The sequence below is a fragment of the Apus apus genome, chromosome 23 (genome assembly GCF_020740795.1).
Source record: "Apus apus isolate bApuApu2 chromosome 23, bApuApu2.pri.cur, whole genome shotgun sequence".
Taxonomy (NCBI): Eukaryota; Metazoa; Chordata; class Aves; order Apodiformes; family Apodidae; genus Apus; species Apus apus.
In genome coordinates, this window is record NC_067304.1 from 5350521 (window position 1) to 5372054 (window position 21534).

The 21534-nt window shown below is 50.0% G+C and overlaps 1 protein-coding gene across 5 annotated transcripts in view; it reads right to left on the reverse strand.

Moving 5' to 3' along the window:
- The window catches only part of PLXNA2 (plexin A2), a 227148-nt gene that overhangs the window by 68625 nt on the left and 136989 nt on the right, over nt 1-21534 (reverse strand). For all 5 annotated transcript variants that reach the window (XM_051638830.1, XM_051638828.1, XM_051638827.1 and 2 more), the window contains exon 4: nt 20676-20810. In XM_051638830.1, coding sequence (XP_051494790.1) covers nt 20676-20810 — 135 coding nt within the window. The remainder of the gene's footprint in view (nt 1-20675; nt 20811-21534) is intronic.

Genomic DNA, 21534 nt, shown 5'->3' on the forward strand with positions numbered 1-21534 from the left:
GCTTCTGTTCCTCTCTGCTTTGCAAGGAAGCAGCAAAAATAGAATTCTGAATAATTTTGGAGTTATAACCAATGTAATTAGGTGTTCAATGAACACTCTCCATTGGGCTGCACTTATTAAAATTACTGTTTTAGTCAGAACGTTGCCAGAGAGTCATTACCAGCACAATGGTTCCATTCCCTGGGACCCTAATTAGTCCTGGAGGCCTCGCAGTGCAGGGGATGCCCAGCTCTGCTGCCCGCTCCACACCACAGGTGATGCACAGCAGCACCCTGGGGACCCCACTGAGGCTTCTCAGGCAATTCCCAACCCTAGGACATAGGGACCCCGCCAGGAAGAGAGCCAGGACAGGGGACAGAGACAAGTGGATGTAGGGATGCACTGGAGGGAATGATGCACCCATCTGGAAACACCTCAAGCATTTATAGAAACAGCCCTGCTCCAAGCAGCCTCTTACACTGGTTTGGAAATGATGGAGGCTTCAAAGTAGGTGTCAATGCACTCCCTGTGTCAGAGAAGGGAGCTCCATGCTCTGAAACGCAGACATCCAGATCTGTTAGGGAAGATCTAAACCTCAGTGGTGTGTATCCCAGAAAGCTCCGTGCCTGCTGCTTGCCTTCCTGCAGCCTTCTGTTTTTCCTCTCTCCCCATAAAAACCACATGCCAGACAGCAGAGACCCCTTCCCCCAAGCTGCTAGCCTAGAACTCATGAATTCAGTTAACTTGTTAAAAAGGATTGCAGCAGACTAAGATAAAAAAGGGGAGTTTAAAATGACAAACAGACTCCTAAATGGGATTAGAGTCTTAATGAAAACAGTAATGAATGAACGAGGCAACCAAATATTACCCATTAATATTAGACAGATAGATTAGATCCCCAGGCTCTACATTTGAAACCGACATGAAATTACTTCAATTACTCTGCATTGATAAATAACAAGGGCATATTTACTGTTAAAAGGCACTTCCACCACCCTCCCCCATGCTTGCTTTGGCTTCTGTTTCCCCAGAGGGAGAGCAGATCACTGAGAGGCTGCAAAACCACACCAGGCTGGCAGCTCCCACCGCTCCCCTGCTCCAGGCAGGAGTCCTGGGATAGCCAGTACCCACCAGACTTGTGCTCCGGGCACCTGCTGCACAGGACCAGGCCCACAAGTCTCAATTACTGCTCTCAAAGCTGCTATTTCAGCCCTTGCCTTTCTGCGCGTGAGCCTCTGCACTCAAAACCTGACGCTAGCAGCATCTTCATCTCAGGAATTGCCTCTGCCTTCACTTGCTGGTGGATGCAGCAGCTCAGCATCCTCCTTTCCACGCAGGGAAAGTGAGATTAACCTGATCACAGGCTGCTCCTACTGAAAAGATCACAGATGGATAATTCCAGGGTGCCTGGTGGCACTTCCATGCTACTGATGAAAGGCGCTCTGGTAAAGGTAATGTCACCTAGAGTCCCTGTCCTTGCACCTCAACCTTCAGCCCAGCCATCTGTTCTCTCTGGGTTCAGCAAAGCCCAGGAGAACAGGCTGCTGCTGGGAAAGCTGCAAACCATCCTTTCCAGCTCTGTCATCTTGGCTTGCAAACCTTAATGCCTGGATGAAGTCTTCTCTGTGTGACCAGGGACACTTTTGGGTGGCTGCTGTGCTCAGAGCTGGGCGGCCAGCCCTGCTGAGAGGGTAAACAGCAGGACTGTGAGCACACCCATGGTGGTGTGTCACATCACGGAAGCTCTGCTGCTATGGAATCTTAAATATCTTTGCGAGAAAAAACCTTATTCAGTCTTAGAACATATCAGTAAACAAGAAAAACACACAAGATCTCATTTCAGAGATACAAGAGAAGCAGAAGGAGCACAGATTGAATCCCTAGCAGCATATCAAGCCAGGGAACCTGAGCCCAAAGCCCAGGTCCTGGCCACACTCAGCAGACACATCATCTCTTGTTTTCTCAGGGAGAGGAGTGGAAAAAGCACCCTGCATCCCCTCAGCTGGGATGCTGATCTCTTGGGAAAAGCAACTCAGGGGCTTAGCGGGCTCCTGGTTACTCCAGCTGAAACGCTGCTGAGCATGGAGGATTGGCCAAGTGTGGGAATGGGGATCTGGGTGCTGAGGGGTTCTGTGTGTCATGCAGATATAAATTCACTTCCCAGGAAGGAAACAAAACCCGGTCTTTGTGCTTTCCCATCCCAAAACAAGGAGTAAGCAAAGAGGAATGTGCAGAGCTCTTCCCACAGCTCAGGAGATGGATGACCTGTCCAACACTATACCTGTATAAATCTTATTTAATGAAATAATAATAATAAAATAAAATAAATGAAGGTTAAATCATTCCCTGCAGCAGATTTACACTGAAAACAAAGTCTGTTCAGACAGTGGCTGATTTACACAACAGGCCTTTAACATTCCTTTCCTAACTACTGGGGTGACTCCTGACCAGCTAACCACAAGATGAGTGATAGGAGCTCTCCAAGCCAAAGGCAACTTGCCAAGAAGGAGGCAAAAGGAAACAGCACTAGTCTGGGGTTTACTTTAAACACACAACTAGGGGTTTTGGTGGGTCACAAGGCAGAGCATGGTGGTTTTCACCCATCAAACCTTCCCCACAACATTCCCATCCTTTGGGACATGACTTCATTTTCAGTGCCACCACTGACTCAGCACTTTAAACTCCCCTTCCCCTCCCTCTGATACCACAGGGCAAACGCTGCTGCCTGTGGCTTGGAAGCGCCCCTGGGAAACTGGGAAAACTAACCAAGGGCCTCCCATCTTCTCAAATAAAAGCTGGAATGTTTTTTGTAGCCACAGAAAGTTGGGCACAGGGTTTAGCTTTCATCTTCACCCGCTTTCCCTTGGGCTGCTGTTTTGCTGCATGGGAGAGGCAGAATTAAAGAGCAGCTCTGGGGCTGTGGCATCGCTTTGACAAGAGGCAGAGGTGATATAAGCTCAGAGCTTTTGCATAAACTTCAGAATTGCTGCATTAATGCTCCCAGTGCTGCAATGCTAAGTCACTTGTCCCTAGAAGCCACATCAGCTCCTGCTGTAAACAGCTACTTTGACATCAGCTTCTCACTGTCCGGATACAGCACTCAAAACGGTGGCATTTTGGGAAAATAATGCCATGAAACTATTTCTGCTCCATCAGAGCCTGAGGAACTTCTGCATATATTTCCATAAATATCACTGGTGCCAGTACAGCAATAAACCCAACAGACTGCAAGGGGGATCCTGCAGACTGCTGCTGAGCCTACCTCCAGATCAACTCTGGGAAAATATGAGAGGTTGAAAGGACTTTGAAACCACAAAATAAACTGGCTTGCATGAAAATCGGTAGCCCTCAGTTTCTAGTGAGGCTGGAAACAAAAGGGAAGGTCCTTCTAGCTATCAAAATGTGCAACTCATTGCCCCAGGTGGCTGAAAGTAGATGGCATTGAACAGACTTGCAGAGGATCAGTGCATTAAGGCCAACCTGGGAATGGCAAAATTCTGTGAGGATGCACCAGAAGAAGCTCTGGTGGATCCATGACCTGCTTTCTGTCTCCTGCCCCTGGCTGGGTATGGAGCATGGGGAACCACCACAGTGCTTCCCACTGCCATATGAGAGGGATGAGACTACCAACACTTCTAGACAAAACTGAGTCCCTAGTATTAAGTTTTTCAGCTGCAAAGCCCCCTCAGGAGGTGAATCCCCACCTGTGAGGGGGGCAGTGGAGGGAAAAAGGGATCTTCCCGCCCCTCAGCTGCCTTCCTGCTGGAAGCCTGTGCTGGAACAGCTGCTCCAAGGGCATTTCTCTGCAGGGTAGCTGGCAAGGGACAGGGTTAATAGGCCCACTCCATGCGTGACCTCTCTTCCCTCTTTCTGAGAGCTTCTAATTACCAAGCTAAAGAGAGAGGGGCAGCCGGCGGCATCAGCCAGACCCCTCCATGCTGCCTGCCCTCTGATCGATTGCAGCCCGGAAAAGGCAGCTTCCCCATCCCACCCACACATGCAGTGAGCTAATCGAGGCCAAAGCCACCCTGGAAAACACAGGATCAGCAGGTCCCTTTTCCAAAAAGGAGAGTAGCTTGAGGTTGGTGGGTGGGGGGGCATGAATAAATAATGCTGCTAATGAAAAGATGCCCAGGCAGCCCTGGTGCAGCGGGGGGCACAGACCAATAACTCTATTTCTGATGCACCAGCAGCCTGACAATTGGCAAATGAGCCTCTGCAGTTCTGTGTTTCCCCTCTTTATTCTTTCCTCATAAAACTGGCAGGAACAGGGGTAGGAAAGAGACGCTGGCGGCAGCTGTGTTCAGTATGAAAAATGAGCAGCACATGCATGGTAGGCAGCTGGAGCCCAGCGCTGCTGCGGAGCGGGAACCCCAGCTCTGCTCCCCTGCCACGATGGATATTTTGCTCTCTCCAGTGGGGCCCTGTGCTTAACCCTTCCCTTGCTCCATGGCTGCCTGTACCCTGATGGAGCAAATCAGCCAAACCCAGGGGACCTGAGGCCACACCTGACAGTCCCTGACACCTGGTGCCCTGAACAGCAGTGCGTTCCCTGCGTTCCTGGCATGCCCAGGAGCTCAAAGAGAAGTCATAGTCCTGCTGGAATGGGCAACACATGTACACACAAAATAACAGCCCACAGCTGCTCCCAGCAGCAGATGAAACATTATCCTCAGTTTACAGATGATGAACTGGCGCTGGGAGCACAGCATGATGGGGCACAGCAGGAGGGTGTTCAGCCTGGCCAGAGCAGCACCGTGTGTCCATTCCCGGGATGCCGCCAAGAACCCCCCCAAGGCTGCTCTATCTCCAGAACCTGCTTGGCTTAAGGTCTCTGCAGGGCACTTCCCAGGGGCACACACACAAGATCTGCAGCAAATCACCGCAATACACCTGGGACACCCTGTGCTGGGGCCAGTGTCCCGATGCCACCCCTCTGCTGCCCACTGTGGAGGCAGAGCTGGAGCTCCCACCACCTCGTGGCTTCTCCCCTCCACTGCCCTCCCGGCATCTCCCTCAAGTGCCTGGCCCCTTGCCACCCCTGGCACGCATGGGGACACGGAGGCCACATTTTGTTTACCCTCCTTGCTCAGGAGAAAGCCCAGGGCTGCACGGGGGGACGTGTCTCACCACCCACCTTGAAAGGGGCCCCACGTGGCCAACTGGCCGCGCACAGCAGGGCGGGCAGCCCCGCATCTGCCCGCGCCCAGCAGCCCCGCCGGCCGCGCTCACCACAACGCGCGCTTTGTTCCTGGCGCTGGCACATCCCAGGGTGTCAATGACACTGAAAAGCTTTGACTGGCCCTTTCTGTTTGTTTTCTTGGCACACACAAGTATCATTTAAATAGCCCGACCTCGGCTCTACCCTGCACCTCATGTGTGACTGACAGTATTATTCAATAGCTTTGCCCACAGAACGGGCTGAGCCCAAACCCATGGTTTCCAGCTCTTACGATGCCTACGTGCCTCTGCGTGCCTTCCTGGGAAAGCATCACACATCCCAGGCTGAGAGAGTGAGAGCCTGGCTGGGAGGCTCATCCTTTGGATACCTACATCCCATAGGATGTTGTCTTTCCAAGGGGATGGTGACCTCTGGGGCAGTGTCAGGGCAGGTTCAGTACAGCCATCCCAGACCCTGCTCGGCTCTCCTCTGTAGCCAGCTGTGAGGGTTTCCTGCAAGGCAGGCACATGAGCAACCAGCAATTCCCTGTTTTGTGAACCATTTCAAGGTTCTTCGGGTTGTTTAAATACTGTAGAAGTCTAGGAAAAAAAAATCACAGGCATGACCAGTTTGTGTAATCTTACAGAGCCTTGACAATCCAAAGCATTTGAATGCCCTAAGTAGCTTTAAAGGTCACAGAGTCGTATCATTACTGTTTTCAGAGCCTGACCATGGTCCTACTACTCGTTTGCTCCATGAACATTGCTGTAAGTCTCCATGGCTCTTTAGTAAGTATTGCTCTCTAACTACCTCACACTGTCCTTGCCAGTCAATTTTCTGCTACTCCATCACTTTCCCAATTGTATATCATTACATACAGCTGTCAAAAATATAATTTAGGAACCTGACCACCAGTGTGAGAAATGAACCCGCCTAAGTATATCCCAAACTCCATAATTCTGAAAGAAAATGAGCTTTAAGCTCTTTCCCCCACAGAAGAAAACCACAGTCCCATGGCAGCTGCAGCACACTGGCCCCGTTATCACACACAGACAGGCTGCCAAGGGGCTGGTCACCAAAAAGAACAATTGAGGAGACAACACAGCAAAGCTTCCGAGGCTACATCAAAACAGAAGAGAACAACGAGCTGAGGGAACCCACCGTTTGCTCTTTCCAGGCAGACAGTGTGGTGTTTGTGTGCAGGTGTCTGAGCAGCCACTGCACAGCCTGAGCACTGGGGGACCAGCAAGGGCTGGAGATTCAGGTATCGTTTGTGTTGAAGCCTCAAGACAATATATGTGGATTATCCTGGTTTACTACTCTGAACAAGGCATTCTGCTGTTCCTGTAGGGATGTACATGGACAAGGAGGAGGAAATGGGATAAAGGTACAGAGGGAGGCTCAGGTCAACCCCATCTCCTGTGAAAGCCAAATAATTGCCAGAGCAGGTTTCTAGTCCCTTAGAAGAGCCTCACACAGCACCGGGCACAGCCTCTGGCTCCTGGGATTGTTCCTGCCCTGGCAGAGACCAGGCCTGGAGCACCAGCCCCATGTAGGCTGCAGGGCTGTGCAGCCTCAGAGCGAGCACTCCTGCATGGATCCTGCCTCCTTCCACCTCTGGACACTGGCACACTTCTACCAGTGCAGCACGTGCCATTCATTACCTCTTTCATCACCAGCACTAACACTAGAGCTCTCCAAAACACAGATCAAACTGCCATGTCCTCAACGAGCACAAAGGACACCCAGGAGGTGGGAGCAACTTCTCCTTTTGCAAGTTTCAAGAAAATTTGTCCCTATTATACCACACTTCATGCTGTAGAGCATCCCTTTTCCTCCTGGCACAGAAGGTATCACCAAGGACCTTGCAGTCCATCACCAACACTAACAGATACTTCCACTCTTCCCAGCACTGGCAGCTTTTCATGCCCAAAAAACATGTGGGAGAGACTCCCTCGCTGCCCTGAGAGGTGAGATCCCAGCCCTGCCAGAGCTGCAGCACAGATTGACTCCAGACATTTTTCATGAGCACCCAGAGCTGCTCACATCAGCAACTGCAGCAAGGAGACATTCGTGGGAGCTTTCACTGACAGCTATGCTCACTTTAATTTCTTCCAGAATCCTTGGAAGCCATGGGATAATTTTGCTGCTGGTGTAACACTTTTAATTCATTTCAATACATTTATGCTAAGACTAAATCTGGGCCTATATATTTTGCTCCCAAGCCCAGTAAGCAGTAGTGGAAATAATTTGCTGTTGGCTGCTCTGATGTTTCCATTTTTTGAGCAGATTGAAGTGACAAAGACATCAGCCCCTCAAAGTCTGATTGAAGAATAATTGGAAATCCAAAGTGGCACTAAATGTTATTTCTAAATAAAATGCATTCAATTACAGAACATGAGCAGCAAAGCATGAAAAAAGATTAGAGTAGAAAAAAATAGCATTTAAACCTTCAAGAGACTTGGTTATGCACACAGGATGCCCTCCATTCTTTGGGACAGGCAGGAGATCAAGCGAATGCAACCAACGCCAATATCTCCAGCAGCTCCTGCTGTCCCAGAAGGGCCGGGACTCTGGCACTGCTGGATTTTCATCCCAGTTGCTGCACAATCCCTGCTGGGGGCTGCTTTCCCACCTCCCGGACAGGCAGACACTTTGTTTCCACCAGCCCCTTTTGTAACAAATTGCCCAGGTTGTTTCCAAACACACTTTGCTTCATTCAAGCAAGCACACATTTACCAAACAGGATGGGCTGAGCTCCCCCCCGCGGGGGCTGCAGCCCCCGAGCTCCTGCAGCGGGTCCTCACCCTGAGGTGTCCTCTGTCCCGGCCCTCGGGATCAGCACAAGCTGAGAAGAGCAGGATGTAGAGCAAAGCCTGAGCAAGGGCCTGACGGGTCTGGAGGGGAAACAAGCTCCCCTGAGGCTGCATCCCTTAAGCAAGGCAGGCGAGAAAATACAGATGGAATAAGCTGGAGTAAAGCAGGAACCATTCCTGCTGCAGTGTCTGCAGTGAGTGCTGCCATGGGAAGAGATGGCACGATCCTAGGAAGGGCTGGAGCACGAGGGGTCAGAGATCTTTGGAGATACCTGGGGGGGGTGTCAGGGTCCCCCATCCCCTGTGACCTAGGGATGAGGAACATCCCTGTGCATGCTCCAGGGGCTGAACCCCAGCCTCTGCCCTACCAGGTCCTTGCCACACTGGTTGTCAACAAGACCAACAACACCACGGACAAGCTCAGAACTTCAGCAGACAAGGTCATGACCATCAAGCCAAGGAGGACAAAGGCAACCGTGTCACACTTAGTAGGAGCTGGTAAAGGTGTGCTTGGAGCAACAAAGTTGCAGCCAAACCAACCTGACCCCAAGAGGGTCACATTCTCAGCCTACACAAACAGGGGAAGAGGAGACTTGTTTCTCTCAGATACTTTGTTTCAGCAGTTTTCCTTAACAGCTCTGCCCCCAACAAACACATATTGCCAAGCAAGCTGCAGAGCGGCTGCCAGGGGGAGGGAGGCAACATTATTTACATGCCTGATGGTTGGTTCCTTAGAAGGATTAAACACTAGGCAATGCTCCTTTGCACACCAGTTTTGATTTTCTTTTTTTTTTTTCGCATAAGATAATTGCCACCTGAAACCACTCAGGTGCAGACACAACCAATTGCTGATCTCAAACCACGGCGATGGGGTCTCGACTCCACCAATAAAGACACTCAGAACAGGGGAGAGGGGAGATCAACCTATGCACAACCCCAGATGGATTTATTCCAGCCTCTGCTATAAGGCTGAAGGCTGGGAAGCCAAATCCCTCTCTCCCAGGGTTTCATTAGCTGGGAATGGCTTTCTGATGAGATTTACACAATGTAGCCTGGAGCCTACACATTTTGCTCTGCACCCAGAGACAATAACAAGAGGGAGCTAAGGAGATGCCTTCTTTTTCTCCAGTCACCCATCACTCAAGGCTGGTGCATTGCTGCCATCAGTGTGATTACACAGAGCACAAAAACAAAATAAAATAAAACCCTGCCCTTCTATAGCATTAAGTCTCCAATTTCAACTGACCCAAGACAGGAAAATTTATAGTTATGGGGACCCCATTCAGTCCATTAGGAAAGGATAGGAAATTGCCAGCTGGGATCTAAATGACATTTTCTCCCCTCTCCTCCCACCAGCCAGGCAGGCAACACCACTCCAGGACCTGGCTCCATCATCCCTGCAGACATCACCAAAAAGGACCAGGGGCTATTTCAGGGGGCTCCTGCATGTGAGGCAGGTAGGACTGTGTTCCCAGACCCCATCACACCCTGGTAAGGACACAGAGAGCCCAGAACTGACCATTCCCTTAGGAACTTTGATGCATCAAGGTCCTATGTTGGATGGGATGCAGTTTTTTTCTGGAACAGCACATCCTCTGCTGCAGGGAACCCACACCTCATCCCAGACCCCCCCACTACCACACTCTTGCCTTCTCCTGCAGATTCCTGCAGCATCCTGCTTGGAGGAGGTGACAGGGACCAAGCTGGGTCCCAGGCCACCAGCCCAGCCACACACACTGAAAGCAAAGATCTAAATTGGGAAAATCCAGACTGTCATTGCCTAATAACTGGAGTTTGCATGCACTTCTCTGCAGTCACAGCAATACTGTTTCTGGCACAGTTTCTCCAATAACATTATTCCAGTGTGGTCAGCTCTCTTCAGATGGAAGGATTTAAAACATTATTTTTTTTAATTTTTTTTTTTTCTTGGTGAGCAGGACTGTTGGCTCACTCACACAAAGACCCAGCCACTACAAGGAGATATTTTTAACACCAATCCTCCCCTCTGATTCCTTCCCAAATAAAAAAAAAAAAAAAAAAAAAATTCTTATCATCATGTTCTTCTGGAGATATTAATAGCACTCGAGACACTGACAGTTGCCTGCCTGTGAGTCACTTCTTACAGGGATGGGGAAAAGTCTGCAACAACTGTGTGTTGGGAGACAAGGAAAACATCATTCATGAACGGTAAGTGCTAAATATCATCCTGATCACAGCAGATTAGATGGGAGATGCTCACGTGTGCCCAGTGTAGCTGAGTCTCCTGGGACTGACTACATTACGGAGCCTTTGCCTGAAGAACTGGCAAGAGAAGAAGCTGGCAGCCAGGCAGGCACCCAGTCTTTGCCAAACTACCTTCAATGCCAGTTGACTTTGGCCATCTAGGTTTTGATTGCTATCCCAGTAGTGCTCCGGAGTCCACAGCACTGACCAGGATCATTAAGCACATCACTAATGAAGCAAAAGGCACATCTCTGCCTCTGCAATCTTCTGGTCATGGTGACCCACCAACACCCGCACCCACTTCAGCTGCCAGGAGACCCTCAGTGTCAGGATCTTCCTTCTGGGCCCCTGCACTACTCAAATCTTATTTCTCCACTGCTGGAATGGGGTCCCAAGGGAGCATTTTAATTCAGTTATTTGAAAGCATCTCTGACATCCTGACAACCCAATTTGGTCTCCTCCAGGTCTTTCAGTCCTGTCTGCAGGAGAGCAGCAGGCACCATCCCACCCATGTGATGTGCTCACAAGGCAAGTTGCTCCAGCTCTCTGAGCACTCAACTCAATTTCTGTTTGAAAGGAAACATGAATACTAATTACACAGCCATAAGGGCACAGAGCAGATAAATATGCGTTGTGAGAGAAAGTGGAGAGACCCTCTCTGAAGTGGAGCCAGGGAGGGGAGGAGGCAACGTGCTTTTGGTGGCACAACTTCAGATCAGTGCTTGTCACTGAAAATACTCCTAGAACCAACAGAACCCAGTGTTGTGTGAGTGTGCTGGGCTTCCTTTACTGCCTTTAAACCTTCCTCCTCCTCCATGGCTTTCCTGACCATACTAACACACAAGCAAAACAACATTTTGCTCCACCTGCAGGCTGGGTACAGCAGGATTTACATGCCAGCTTCCAGCATGCTCCAAAGCACCCGTGCCAACTCTCCTGCAACTGAGCAGCCCTCAGGGCTGCAATCAGCAGACTGGAAGAAGAATGATCACCTGAAGCACAATCTTTTCCTGCCACTTAGATTAAAAAATAATAATAAAGCAAACATCTCCATCTTTTTGTCTAACAGAGACAGGTGAGCAGCCATGGTAGGAAGACTGGATTATACAGAGCAGCCCTGGCTCCCTCTCTGTTCAGCCCTTTGCAAACACAGCAGAAACTTTCTGCTTGGGTCACTGTTGAGTGTTAGGCACAAGATCCTCTTCCCTGCTTTGTCTGCACAGACAAGGAGCAGCTGAAGCCAGTGACACTGCTCTACACCTACTTCAGACTGACAGGGCAATGGGGATGCCCCACACAGCACTGGCAGCCTGGGCAGGAGCGTTGCAGCCCACCTCAGCTTTGGGTTCGGCCACCAAAACCAGCACGTTGGCCCTGCCTGAGTTCAAGGAAGTTTTGAGGAAAAAGTTCCCAGTCTGAGAAGAAAAAAAAACAACCCAGATTCTATTAATATTCACAGGTGTAGCTCAGCAGCAACAATGCAGATGAAATCACATTTGAAACCTGAGGGCTGCCACGACACATCAACCCATTGCTCGGTGGAGCCTGGGAAGGCGCTGCCGGCTACGGCCACTTCCAGCTGCCTCACCGGGACGGGAACACGTTCCTGGAGCTCCAGCAGGCCTGGCCATCTGCACAGCATCACCTTCCAGGAGAACCCCCCTTCGGGACAGGCACCTGGGGAATTGCTGATGAAGGTTAAACACTTTCAGAGTGATGTTGTGCACCGAAATAACCTGTTTAAAGGTGCATTTCTAAGAGTGCAACAGACTGACTGCAGCTGGGAAGGTGATGCTCACACTGATGAGGGCTTCGTAAACTATTTGTCACTGCAAACCATGGCTGGTGCCTTCTCCTTCTATACCCATCTCCCTGTGCCTACGGAGCACTGAGCTGAAGACTGGTGAAATGAAGAACAGTCCTTTGTTATGGGAATGAGGATTTGGGAGGTTTCAGTTCAATCTCTCCCTCTGCCATGGATTTCCTGTGTGACTTAGGGTAGGTCATGGAGCAGCTCTATGCTTCAATTCCTCCTCTAAAAAGTGGTATTGCTGCTCCATCTCATAGGGCTTTGGGGAGGATAAATCTGTTAGTGGATAGCAAAGCATTCACAGGCTGCTGCTGTTTGCTGCAAAAAGGCTGGGGAAAACTAGGTGGCTGTGATAATCCAACAGGATGGTAAGAGCAGAGGAAAAAGAAAAGGAAAACATCAATCTCCCCATGCAAGGAGCACTTCCTAAGCTTGATTACAATAAAAATGCTTTCTTTTACACCCACACAGAAACCTCCAGGGCCCTGCTGTCATTGCTCCTCACACAGCCCCCTCCAGCTCTGCTCAGTCTGGCCCCCAGCAAACTTGGCAGGGGCAAGTCCCAAGCAGAGCCCTGGGCACGGCAGGGGCTGGCACGCAGCCCCCACGCAGAGGGGAAGCCAGAGTGTTTAGTCTGCTGGGCACATTCCTGTGCTGCTAAAATAAATAGAAGATTATTAACGGGGCTCCCTTCGCTCACCAGCATCAGCCAGAAACGCCGGAGTTATCAGCAGCTGCCGAGAGCAGCGCCGAGACGGGGCTGGAGGGGTTTCCTGCTTAGGCAGCATCCTGGGCACCAAAGCCTGCCCAGGATTTGGGATGCTGACCTTGCCTGCCCTTCAGGAATGTCCCAGGCTCCCCAGGGAAACCGCTGTATCCACAGGCTGGCACAGTCTAGGAAATCTCAACATTTTCACCACTGCAAAGTTTAAACAAGGGAAACATTTTGCCAGGGAAGGAGGAGGGAAACCACGAACCAACCCCACAGACAATTGCTTTTCTGCTTTGCAACCAGCCTTTGCTTTATTCTTTATCCCAGCTTGCAACACCATTACAGCCAGTACCCCTGGGGCACATCCATCATTTTCAACATATCTGGAATCTGCAGGAACTTTCAAATAGTTTGCTGGGAATTTAGTTTTAAAACTGAATCCTGGTTTGAAGGAATACCATGCCTGTGGGACCGGCCTAAGAGTTTTACTGGCTAAGGGCATGCAGAGGTTTGGACTGGGACTCATGCTGCTTTTTTTTCGCCCTGTTCATTTCAAAATGATCACAAGAACCTGTGTTTGTAGCTGTGTTTGCCTCAGCTGGCCTGAAATGACACAATCAAACAACTACATGGAAAGTCAAACCCTGGTGCATCTGATGATGCAGAACTTTTCAGAACCTTGAGGGGAAAACCAGAAAATGACAAACGATGCTTCAGAGGTTGAGACTCAGGGTGGATCTGAACTCTCTTAAATCCTTCTGTCCCTTGGAGCCACAGAATTCCATCTGAAGCTGATACTGAGGTTCAAGGAAGAGCCGGGAGCCAAGCCTGGAGACAAAATTGCTGGAGGGGGCTCTTGGCTGCTCTCCATGCCACTCCTGGCCACCAGAAAAGGTGCCACATGGTCCCAAGACTCCCAGGCCCCAAGGTACCTGTGTCCAAGGGCAGCAAGTACTGCTTGGGACAACTCACCCTCCTCCCTTGCAGAGTCCTCAGGTCTGAGCTCCCAGAAAAGAGCTCCAGCAGAGCAAGTGCCTGCACAGCCCCTGGGCCCCTGCTGCAAACTCCACTATAATCAAGTGACACTCTACACCATAGCCCTTTTTCCATTTCACCCTTCATTGGATCATTTTATGCATCTATTCCCATTGCTAATTCAAACTAATTAAAGTATAAAATACAATAATTTGTGCAATTTCAGAGCTCCCCTCACCATATTGTGAGTTATGTTACTTTTTATTTAGTGCCCAGTGTGAACAACTCCCCCCCTCACCGGCTGAGCGGCCGCCGAGCTCATTTGCTGAGAAGACAAAATATTGCAGCAGCAGAGGAAGGGGGAGAGAAGTGAAAAATGTTAAAAAAGGTTTAGTATAGAGAGAAAGAGGAATCTGAGGTTGGCGTTTAAATTTCATTGCTGAGCAATCAGTGTGAAATTCCAGATTTCTCCTCCAAGTAATTTTCTCTCTTGGGAACACAGTCCTGTCCCTCCATCACTGCTCCTGTTAAGCACAGGAGACCTGTGTCTGCCTGTCTGCCCAAACATGCAAACCCTGCAGCAAACCCACAGCCCCACAGTGCTCCCAGCATTGCTCAAACTTGGCCATGAACATGAGCAGCATCCCCAGAGATGCATCAGGAGCCCAGGGGGCTGTCAAGATGGAGCAGCACACCTGGAGGGACATTAGAACCTCCTGTAGCTCTTAGGGATGTCAACTGTCCCCTCACAAACACCCTGTGCTCTGGTGTGCTAAGAAGGGGGGGGGTTGGGGGGAGGGTGTATGTGCATGTAAAGGAAATTCTGGAAATACTTCAGGACTGTGGTTGCTTGCCTGAAAATCAAACAATAGGTTTGTGGAACAGGAGGAATTGGAAAGGAAAGAAAACACTGAAGAAAACACATGGGAACCCTGTGACTGGTAGGGGAAAGAATAGACCAATACAAATTAAACCAAAGCAAACAGAACAAACCCTAAAAGCAAACCTAGCAAGGACTTCAAAGAAACAACGCTATGAGCAATGCCTAAAATATATCTTATTTAGAAAAAGTAACAAACCAGTGATTTTTTACATTGGGACATTTTTTACCACTTCTTCCAGGGAAGTTCACTTCTCAAGTATTCCTTACCTCAAACACTTTGGCACTTAACTCCACACCCCGGGATGTTTTGTGTCTGCACATAAATCTCAGCAGGCTGCAGCACTGAGGGAGGTCCTGTCACCAGCCTGACCACTGACACAGCAGCCCCTCTGTGGCCAGAGATGTGACAAAGGGACTGCCAGTGGGCAGGTTTCAAAAGAGCACCCCCTCCTTGCCCCAGCTCATGGCTATCTCATCCTGTTCCTGGTGGAATACAAGTTGGGCAAGTGTGCTTATCCACCCCGAGGTGCTGGAGTGGCAGGAGGTCCCAGCCAGACTGGGGACACGGAGGGGGAGACAGCAAGTCTTGCAGCACTCATGACCACCTGCACAGACAGGACAGGGTGGAGCTTCTCCTGGAGGCAGGATTTTGGACACCTCCAGTGGGATTCAGCTGAGCCATCTTCCCTGTGCCAGTGGTTCAAACTGTGCTAAGATTATGTCCAGCTAACTGGCTGTTCAACTAGCAGATAATGTAGTTAAAAATTTAATCAGTTCATTTTTTCCCTCTTGATGACTCCAGACCCTTTTATCCACATCTCTTGCATTTTTTATTGTGTTTTCTCAGTTCTTTTCAGGACATCATCAGTATTTACAGCCTCAGTACCCAAGAATTGATGGACTTCTTTGTTTTTCTCAGCCCTCACTCCAATTCCAATCTCTTCTAAATCATCTGGGCAGTTCCCCCACCCCTAATCCCCAGCCTCCCTCTCAATCAGCATCCAGAAAGTTCAGTCCAAAGCAAAGTTGTTTTCACAGGACTTAAACATCTCAGGGTTACAGGACAGGGAGCAGCACAACAAATTATCTGCAGAGCCTCCTGCAGAGCTGCAGCTCCTGCCACGGGGCCCTTTGCAAAGCAAATATTTCACAGCTAACACAGAGCAGATGAAAAGACAGTTTCTTTAGCTAAAGCCACGATGATCTATAGGGAAGAGGGAGGGGGGAATGTTACTGGGTGGAAAAGGGACAGTTCTGAGCGAGCTGCAGTAGCACTGCCTGCTCCCCCATGGAGCCAGAGGCCAGACTGGTCATACTGGTCACTGTCCCCCACTGCTGATGCACACACAGTAGCGATGTCCAGAGACCAGGCTGGGATAAAGTGGCTGCAGGTACACAAAACAGCTCCTTCCATCTCCTCTATCCATTAACCTCCCCAGTGTGTTCCTGGCAGTGAGCGCTGACCCCCGGGGTCACTGAGGAGTGGGGGCAAGTGACTGGCACTGGTCCCAGGGCCACCACTGCCAGCAGCAGCTCTGCCCTCCCTGCTGCCCTTCTCCCCACAGCTGAAGGGAATCTTTAGGGTCTGGCAGGAATCCTCACTGCCTCCCACCAAGGGACAGGCAGGAGCACAGCTCTGCTCCTAACACTGGCTCTGAGCTGCATCAACCAGGTACAAGAGTCTCACATCAGCCATGAAGAATTGCTTTGGTGCTCTAGTGAGTGCTCATTTAAAGACGACAAGAAGACAGCACCCTCTAAACCCTCCCTGCCTCCCCCTAAGGCAAAGCTGCCCTGCAATGGGCAGGGAGGGGCTCAGCATCCCAACTGCAGAGCATCTGGTACCTGCTAGATGAGCAAAGGCTTCCTCAGTACATCCCAGGCTACAGAGGTCTGTGGCCCTCTGAGCCCCACTGTGCTAATTGACATTATCTGCATTTCACCGGGTGATTATGGGTTATTATTTCTACCACGGGAACGGTGAGGTTCCCAGTCACAGAGTGGATGCAGCTCTGTTACACAGCACATAAAACCAGAATGAAATCATCCCCCTGTGGCAGAATTAACCACCGAAGTAACTACGGATGAGCTGAGAGCAGCAGCGTTTCCGAGGCAATGAAATGTGCAGGGATTTTGGAGGATGCTTATGGAAGACGAATTTTGCATTTGCAGCATCCCACCCAGGTACCTCATTAGGAAGGTGCTTCTTCACCCATCAGACTCACACCCTGTGACCCCAGCACTTCATCAAAGCGTTCTACATGATTAGCACAAATGATAGATTAGCTGAAAATAAGTGTTGGAAAATAAAGGAGGAAGGTCTGGCTGCTCTGCACACACCAGCATCCTGCACCCAGCTCTGCCTCCTGCACCTCCTGCAGTCAGGGCTCACAGCTCTGTATTTGGGGAAGGAAGAGACCTGCTGGGTCATGCTTCTCTTTACTAGCACAGGGATAGTCCTTCCAGTGAGCCCCGCAGTATTTTGGTCACACTGCTTTCAAATTTGTGTTTATAGCCCTTGATTAGGTGATGAAATCTTCTGGAGCCAGCAATCCCTGCCCTGCTGCCTGCCACACATTTGGCTGAGCCTCCACTCACTCCCAGATTAAAAATAACAAAATTTCTTCTTCCATCAAGAGCTGCAAAAATCTTTGGCCCCAATTCCACTGAAGCTTGTATAATCCCCGAGCTGAAGCCTGCCCACCAGCTCTCACAGGGTTAGCTCTCAGCTGCTGAAGGTGTACGTGGGAGCCAAGTCAAACCTGCTGCTTGTGAAACCAGAGCTGCAACAGTTTGAACTCGCACAGAGAGCAGATACAGCCAAGAAAAGGGGTTGCAGCCTTGGAGTCATAAAACTGCTCTCATCCTACAGGGCTTATTTAATTGAAATGCACTGAGCTTTCATGCATTTAAAAACCAACCATCTCCCTGCTGCACAGACAATTAATGCTTCAGGACTGAATTATAAACCCACTTTTTCTCAATACAAGCAGCACGTTCCCTGGAAGCCTCAGTCTCTCCCTCTGAAAGCAAGAAACCAGAGCAGCTCTTCTGCACATGCAGGGGTGGTTGGTGCGACGTCCACCAGAGACTCACCATGAAAATGGGAAGATTTTTAATCTGGGGGCTCCTGCTGGCCCCCCAGTGCTACATGTCTCCATCCCAGCAGCACTGAGCCCTGCCCGTTTGTGGGCAGGACCAGGGTTTGCTTGCTAGAGCAAAGCTGAGACATGAATTTCTGATTTAAGTAGGGTCAGACTAGTTTCTCTTTTGCCATAAGAGCTATTTGGAACCAGGTGCAGAGGGAAGAGTGCCTGTAGAAGCTCCTAAGAAGCACTCTTATATCATGTGGTTGAAGAACTCAGAATAAGCGGCTGGAAGCAAAGTTTCTTTATCCTTCTCTCCCCCGGACTAGGCTGTGCAACTGTTGCTTCTGTGCTTTGTGGGAGTGAAATCAAATGTCAAATATTCTGCTTTGCAAGAAGTTGGCAATGAAACATGAAAGGCTCATGGAGAGCTCAAAAGGACTGCAGAGAAATTGGAGCAAGGCACAGACAGGGCTGGGACAGGAGCCAGGGGAGTGGGGAAGGATTGTGCCTACAACCACAACTGCTTTCCCTAATGCATTTCAGCATAAAGCTGATCCTGGCTGCTGCTAGCACAGAAGGAACACGGGTGTCCTACCACAATGTTCCATCTACTCTTTTCCTGGGAAGCATCCACACAGCTTGGTTTATCCAGCACAACAGCCCAACATGGAGCATCGTGTCTCTTTGCTGCTCTGTACCTGCCAGCACAGCACAACAGCCCAGGACCTGCCACCCCTCAGTGTTGGGGAGCACACACTGCTTAGCTCAACTCCACAAAAAAGGCCCTGACATTGTTTGAAATGTGTTTTGACATGGGCATGTATTCTGTGTCTTTCTCAGTGAGAATTTACAATTACAGGCTCTGGACAATCCTCCCCCAGCACATCAACGTGCAGATCAACAGGAAGAACAGCTGCTCTCTCTGTCATGTTCCTGTGGCAGAATCTCATTCTGTTCCAGATTTCCAGACTTCAGAAGACATTTTTCCTGTATTTTCTCAGTACTTCTGAGGGCACTTCCCACCATTTACAGCCTCAGTCTCTGAAGCTGGGGGACCTTTCTCCTTCCCTTGGCAATGACCCCTTTTCAATCATCAGGTTCTTTAAATAGTACTCAAGAAAAAAATATATTCTCCCCTCCACTTTGCTGAACTATCACATTGCCAGGCTTAGGGCAGTGAGGTCACAGGAGCTGACAAAATCCATATGTAACAGCACGCCAGGACTTCTGGACCCAGAGCACGAAACCTGACAAGGGCAAAAGGCAAATCCTGCAGCAAAGTCCTGCAAGGACCATGACCCCCCCCCTCCTGGAGCTGCCCCCAGGGAGGAATTAATGTTCTAGGAATATTCTATTATTTGCTAATTCTCTTCACATCTTTTTGTTTCACAATTAAGCAAATTAGCACTTTGATGAATATTAAGACTCTCTCGCCTCATAGAGGATGAGTTGGAAGCATTCCCACTGGATTTTCCTCCTAAGGAAAACAATTCCTCAACTGTTTGAGATACATGTCAGATCATCTCCTCCCTTGCAAGAGCATGAGGAGCACACAGCTCCTGCAGAGAGTGACCACAACATTAACATTTTTATAAAATAATTCTGTTTCAAAGTTTGCATAGATCCTAGTTATTACCATTTAATCCAAGTCCAAGATGGAACAGGATCCTAAATTTGCTGTTCATGGCAGTTTCTATCACTGAGTTGCTCTAACAAGCATATGCTGCCTTCCATAACCACAGGGATTTGATCAGTTAAGTCTTTTAGCAGGGAGGAGACTTCTCACTCTTCTGAAGTATTTATTCCCTGACTTTGAATAACCTTATAATCAAGATAAGTATTTGCCCTTTTTTTTCTTTTGCTACAGGTCAGCACAGCAGTGCTGCTGGCCTTGGCAGGAGCTGTGAGCTCCCTGGTGTAAGGAGAGCTGCTCCCATCACTGCTCTCCACCTCCACCAGCAGATCTCTGAGCACTTCACACCACATCTCTCCCAGGGCATCTCTTGGAGCAGGTGGGAGGACAGATATTTGTTTACCAGCAGACGTGGAAAACTGTTAGTGACCAGAGGGTTAACCCAACACAGAACAATTTAATAGCATCCAGACATCTTCCAATGCAACCCCTCTCCTGTCACCACCACCCACACGGCACCAGCTCTATTAATCTGAATTACACAGTCATGAGTAATGGCCAATAAAATGCTCAACCGAGTCAGCGAACCCAGAAGTCTGGCTTAATGGTGGAGACTTCATGTGTTTTTTGTCTCAGAGAAGAACAGAAGCTCCCGGATTATTTACTCGGTGCTGGCTCCCCTAAGCGACAGACTCCCGTGGAACATTGGCCATAAATTTCCATCTTAATGATTTTGCTTTTTCTTTCTCCAGCCTGGTCCCCACAGGCCAGCACCCTGTGTGCCTGGGGCAGGGCAGGAGCCACGAGCAGGGCTGGCACAACCAGCCCCGGGCATCACCCTGTGGTGGCAGCAGGACCAGCACAGCACTGGGCAGCACAACGCGGACCCGGAGCTAAGGTTGCTGGCACAGCACCCACCAGCACCACCCTGGATCCACCTCTGAGCACCAGCATCACTGACTCCTGCCCGCTTCAACCACACCAATAAACAAATCAATAGATAAAGGCATTCTCAGGGATGCTCAGACAAAACCACGTGACCCCCCAGGCAGCCAACCTCGCTGCAGGGAGGGAATCCGGAGCACTGCTGGCTCAGGATCTTCTCTCTAGGCAGGGATGGTTCAGAGCCCCAAACCACCCCTCCGCCCTGCAGCTCAGCTCAGTTTCCAGCACCTGCAGACACGAGCAAGTGGGCACAACCCTCTCCCCTGTGCACTGATCACCGTCTCCGGTCAGAGGCAGATAAAACAAACTGCTGTTCTGCTGGTGTCCCCTCTGCCCGCCCCAAACCCCACACCCTGGGGCTCAGCGCAGCCCCAGCTCCACGCGCTCCAACACCACATTCCTGACGGCAGGAAGCTGCAGGCTCAGAGGCACAGAAGCAGACACCTCACCTGTCGCTCCGACATGACATACAGGTACTTGTGATCGATGGAGAAGGCCATGTCTCGAAGGACTGGGCTCCCGTCCTTGAAAACTGTCACCATTTCATACTGAATTCCACCGTGCGGAGGACCATCTGCTCGGATCTGAAAGAAGCACAAACAGATCACAGGTGATTTCAGAGCAGCCAAATTCCAATTTTATTTTGGAGGTGGAAGGGTGAGGGGGAGGAGGATGAGGTAGGAAAAGGAATCTAATTCAAAATCCCAGCTCACAAGTTGGAGCAGAGCAAGGAACTGGCAAGCAACGCACACCCACAGGAGCTAAAGCAAAGGCTCCTTCTCCACTGAAGCTGGTGATTTCCCCAATCTGTGAGCCGTAGTGAAAAAAGTTTTGTGACCCTAAAGGAGCACACAGACTGTCAGTGTGCTGAGTGACCGAGGGTCACAAAGACCTTTTAGACTCTCCAAAATAAGCCTGAAAGGAAGCAACAAGACTCCAGAGGCAGCACAAGAACAAGTTATTGCAAAGATTTTTTATTATCTTTTTTTTCCCTCCAGATGCATAAAGGAGGAGAGTTGGACAATCTCCATCATCTCTTGTTGTCACAGAAGCCTCCTACAATACCAGTCCTGCTGCAGCCATCCCTTTCCTTTCCCATTTGCAGGATTCAGCAAGGGAAACCCTGGTCCAGGCCGTAGTGCTGAGCAAGCAGAGGACTAACACAGCAGCCACTCGGCCTCTGCAGTTTGACAGGCTCCCAGTTTCCATCCACCCCACCAAAAGACAACTCCCAGCTCCTGCAGGAAAACCTGCCCAAGCTGTGACAAGCCCCATCCCTGCCAGCAGCAGCTGCTGTTGAGGATGTGC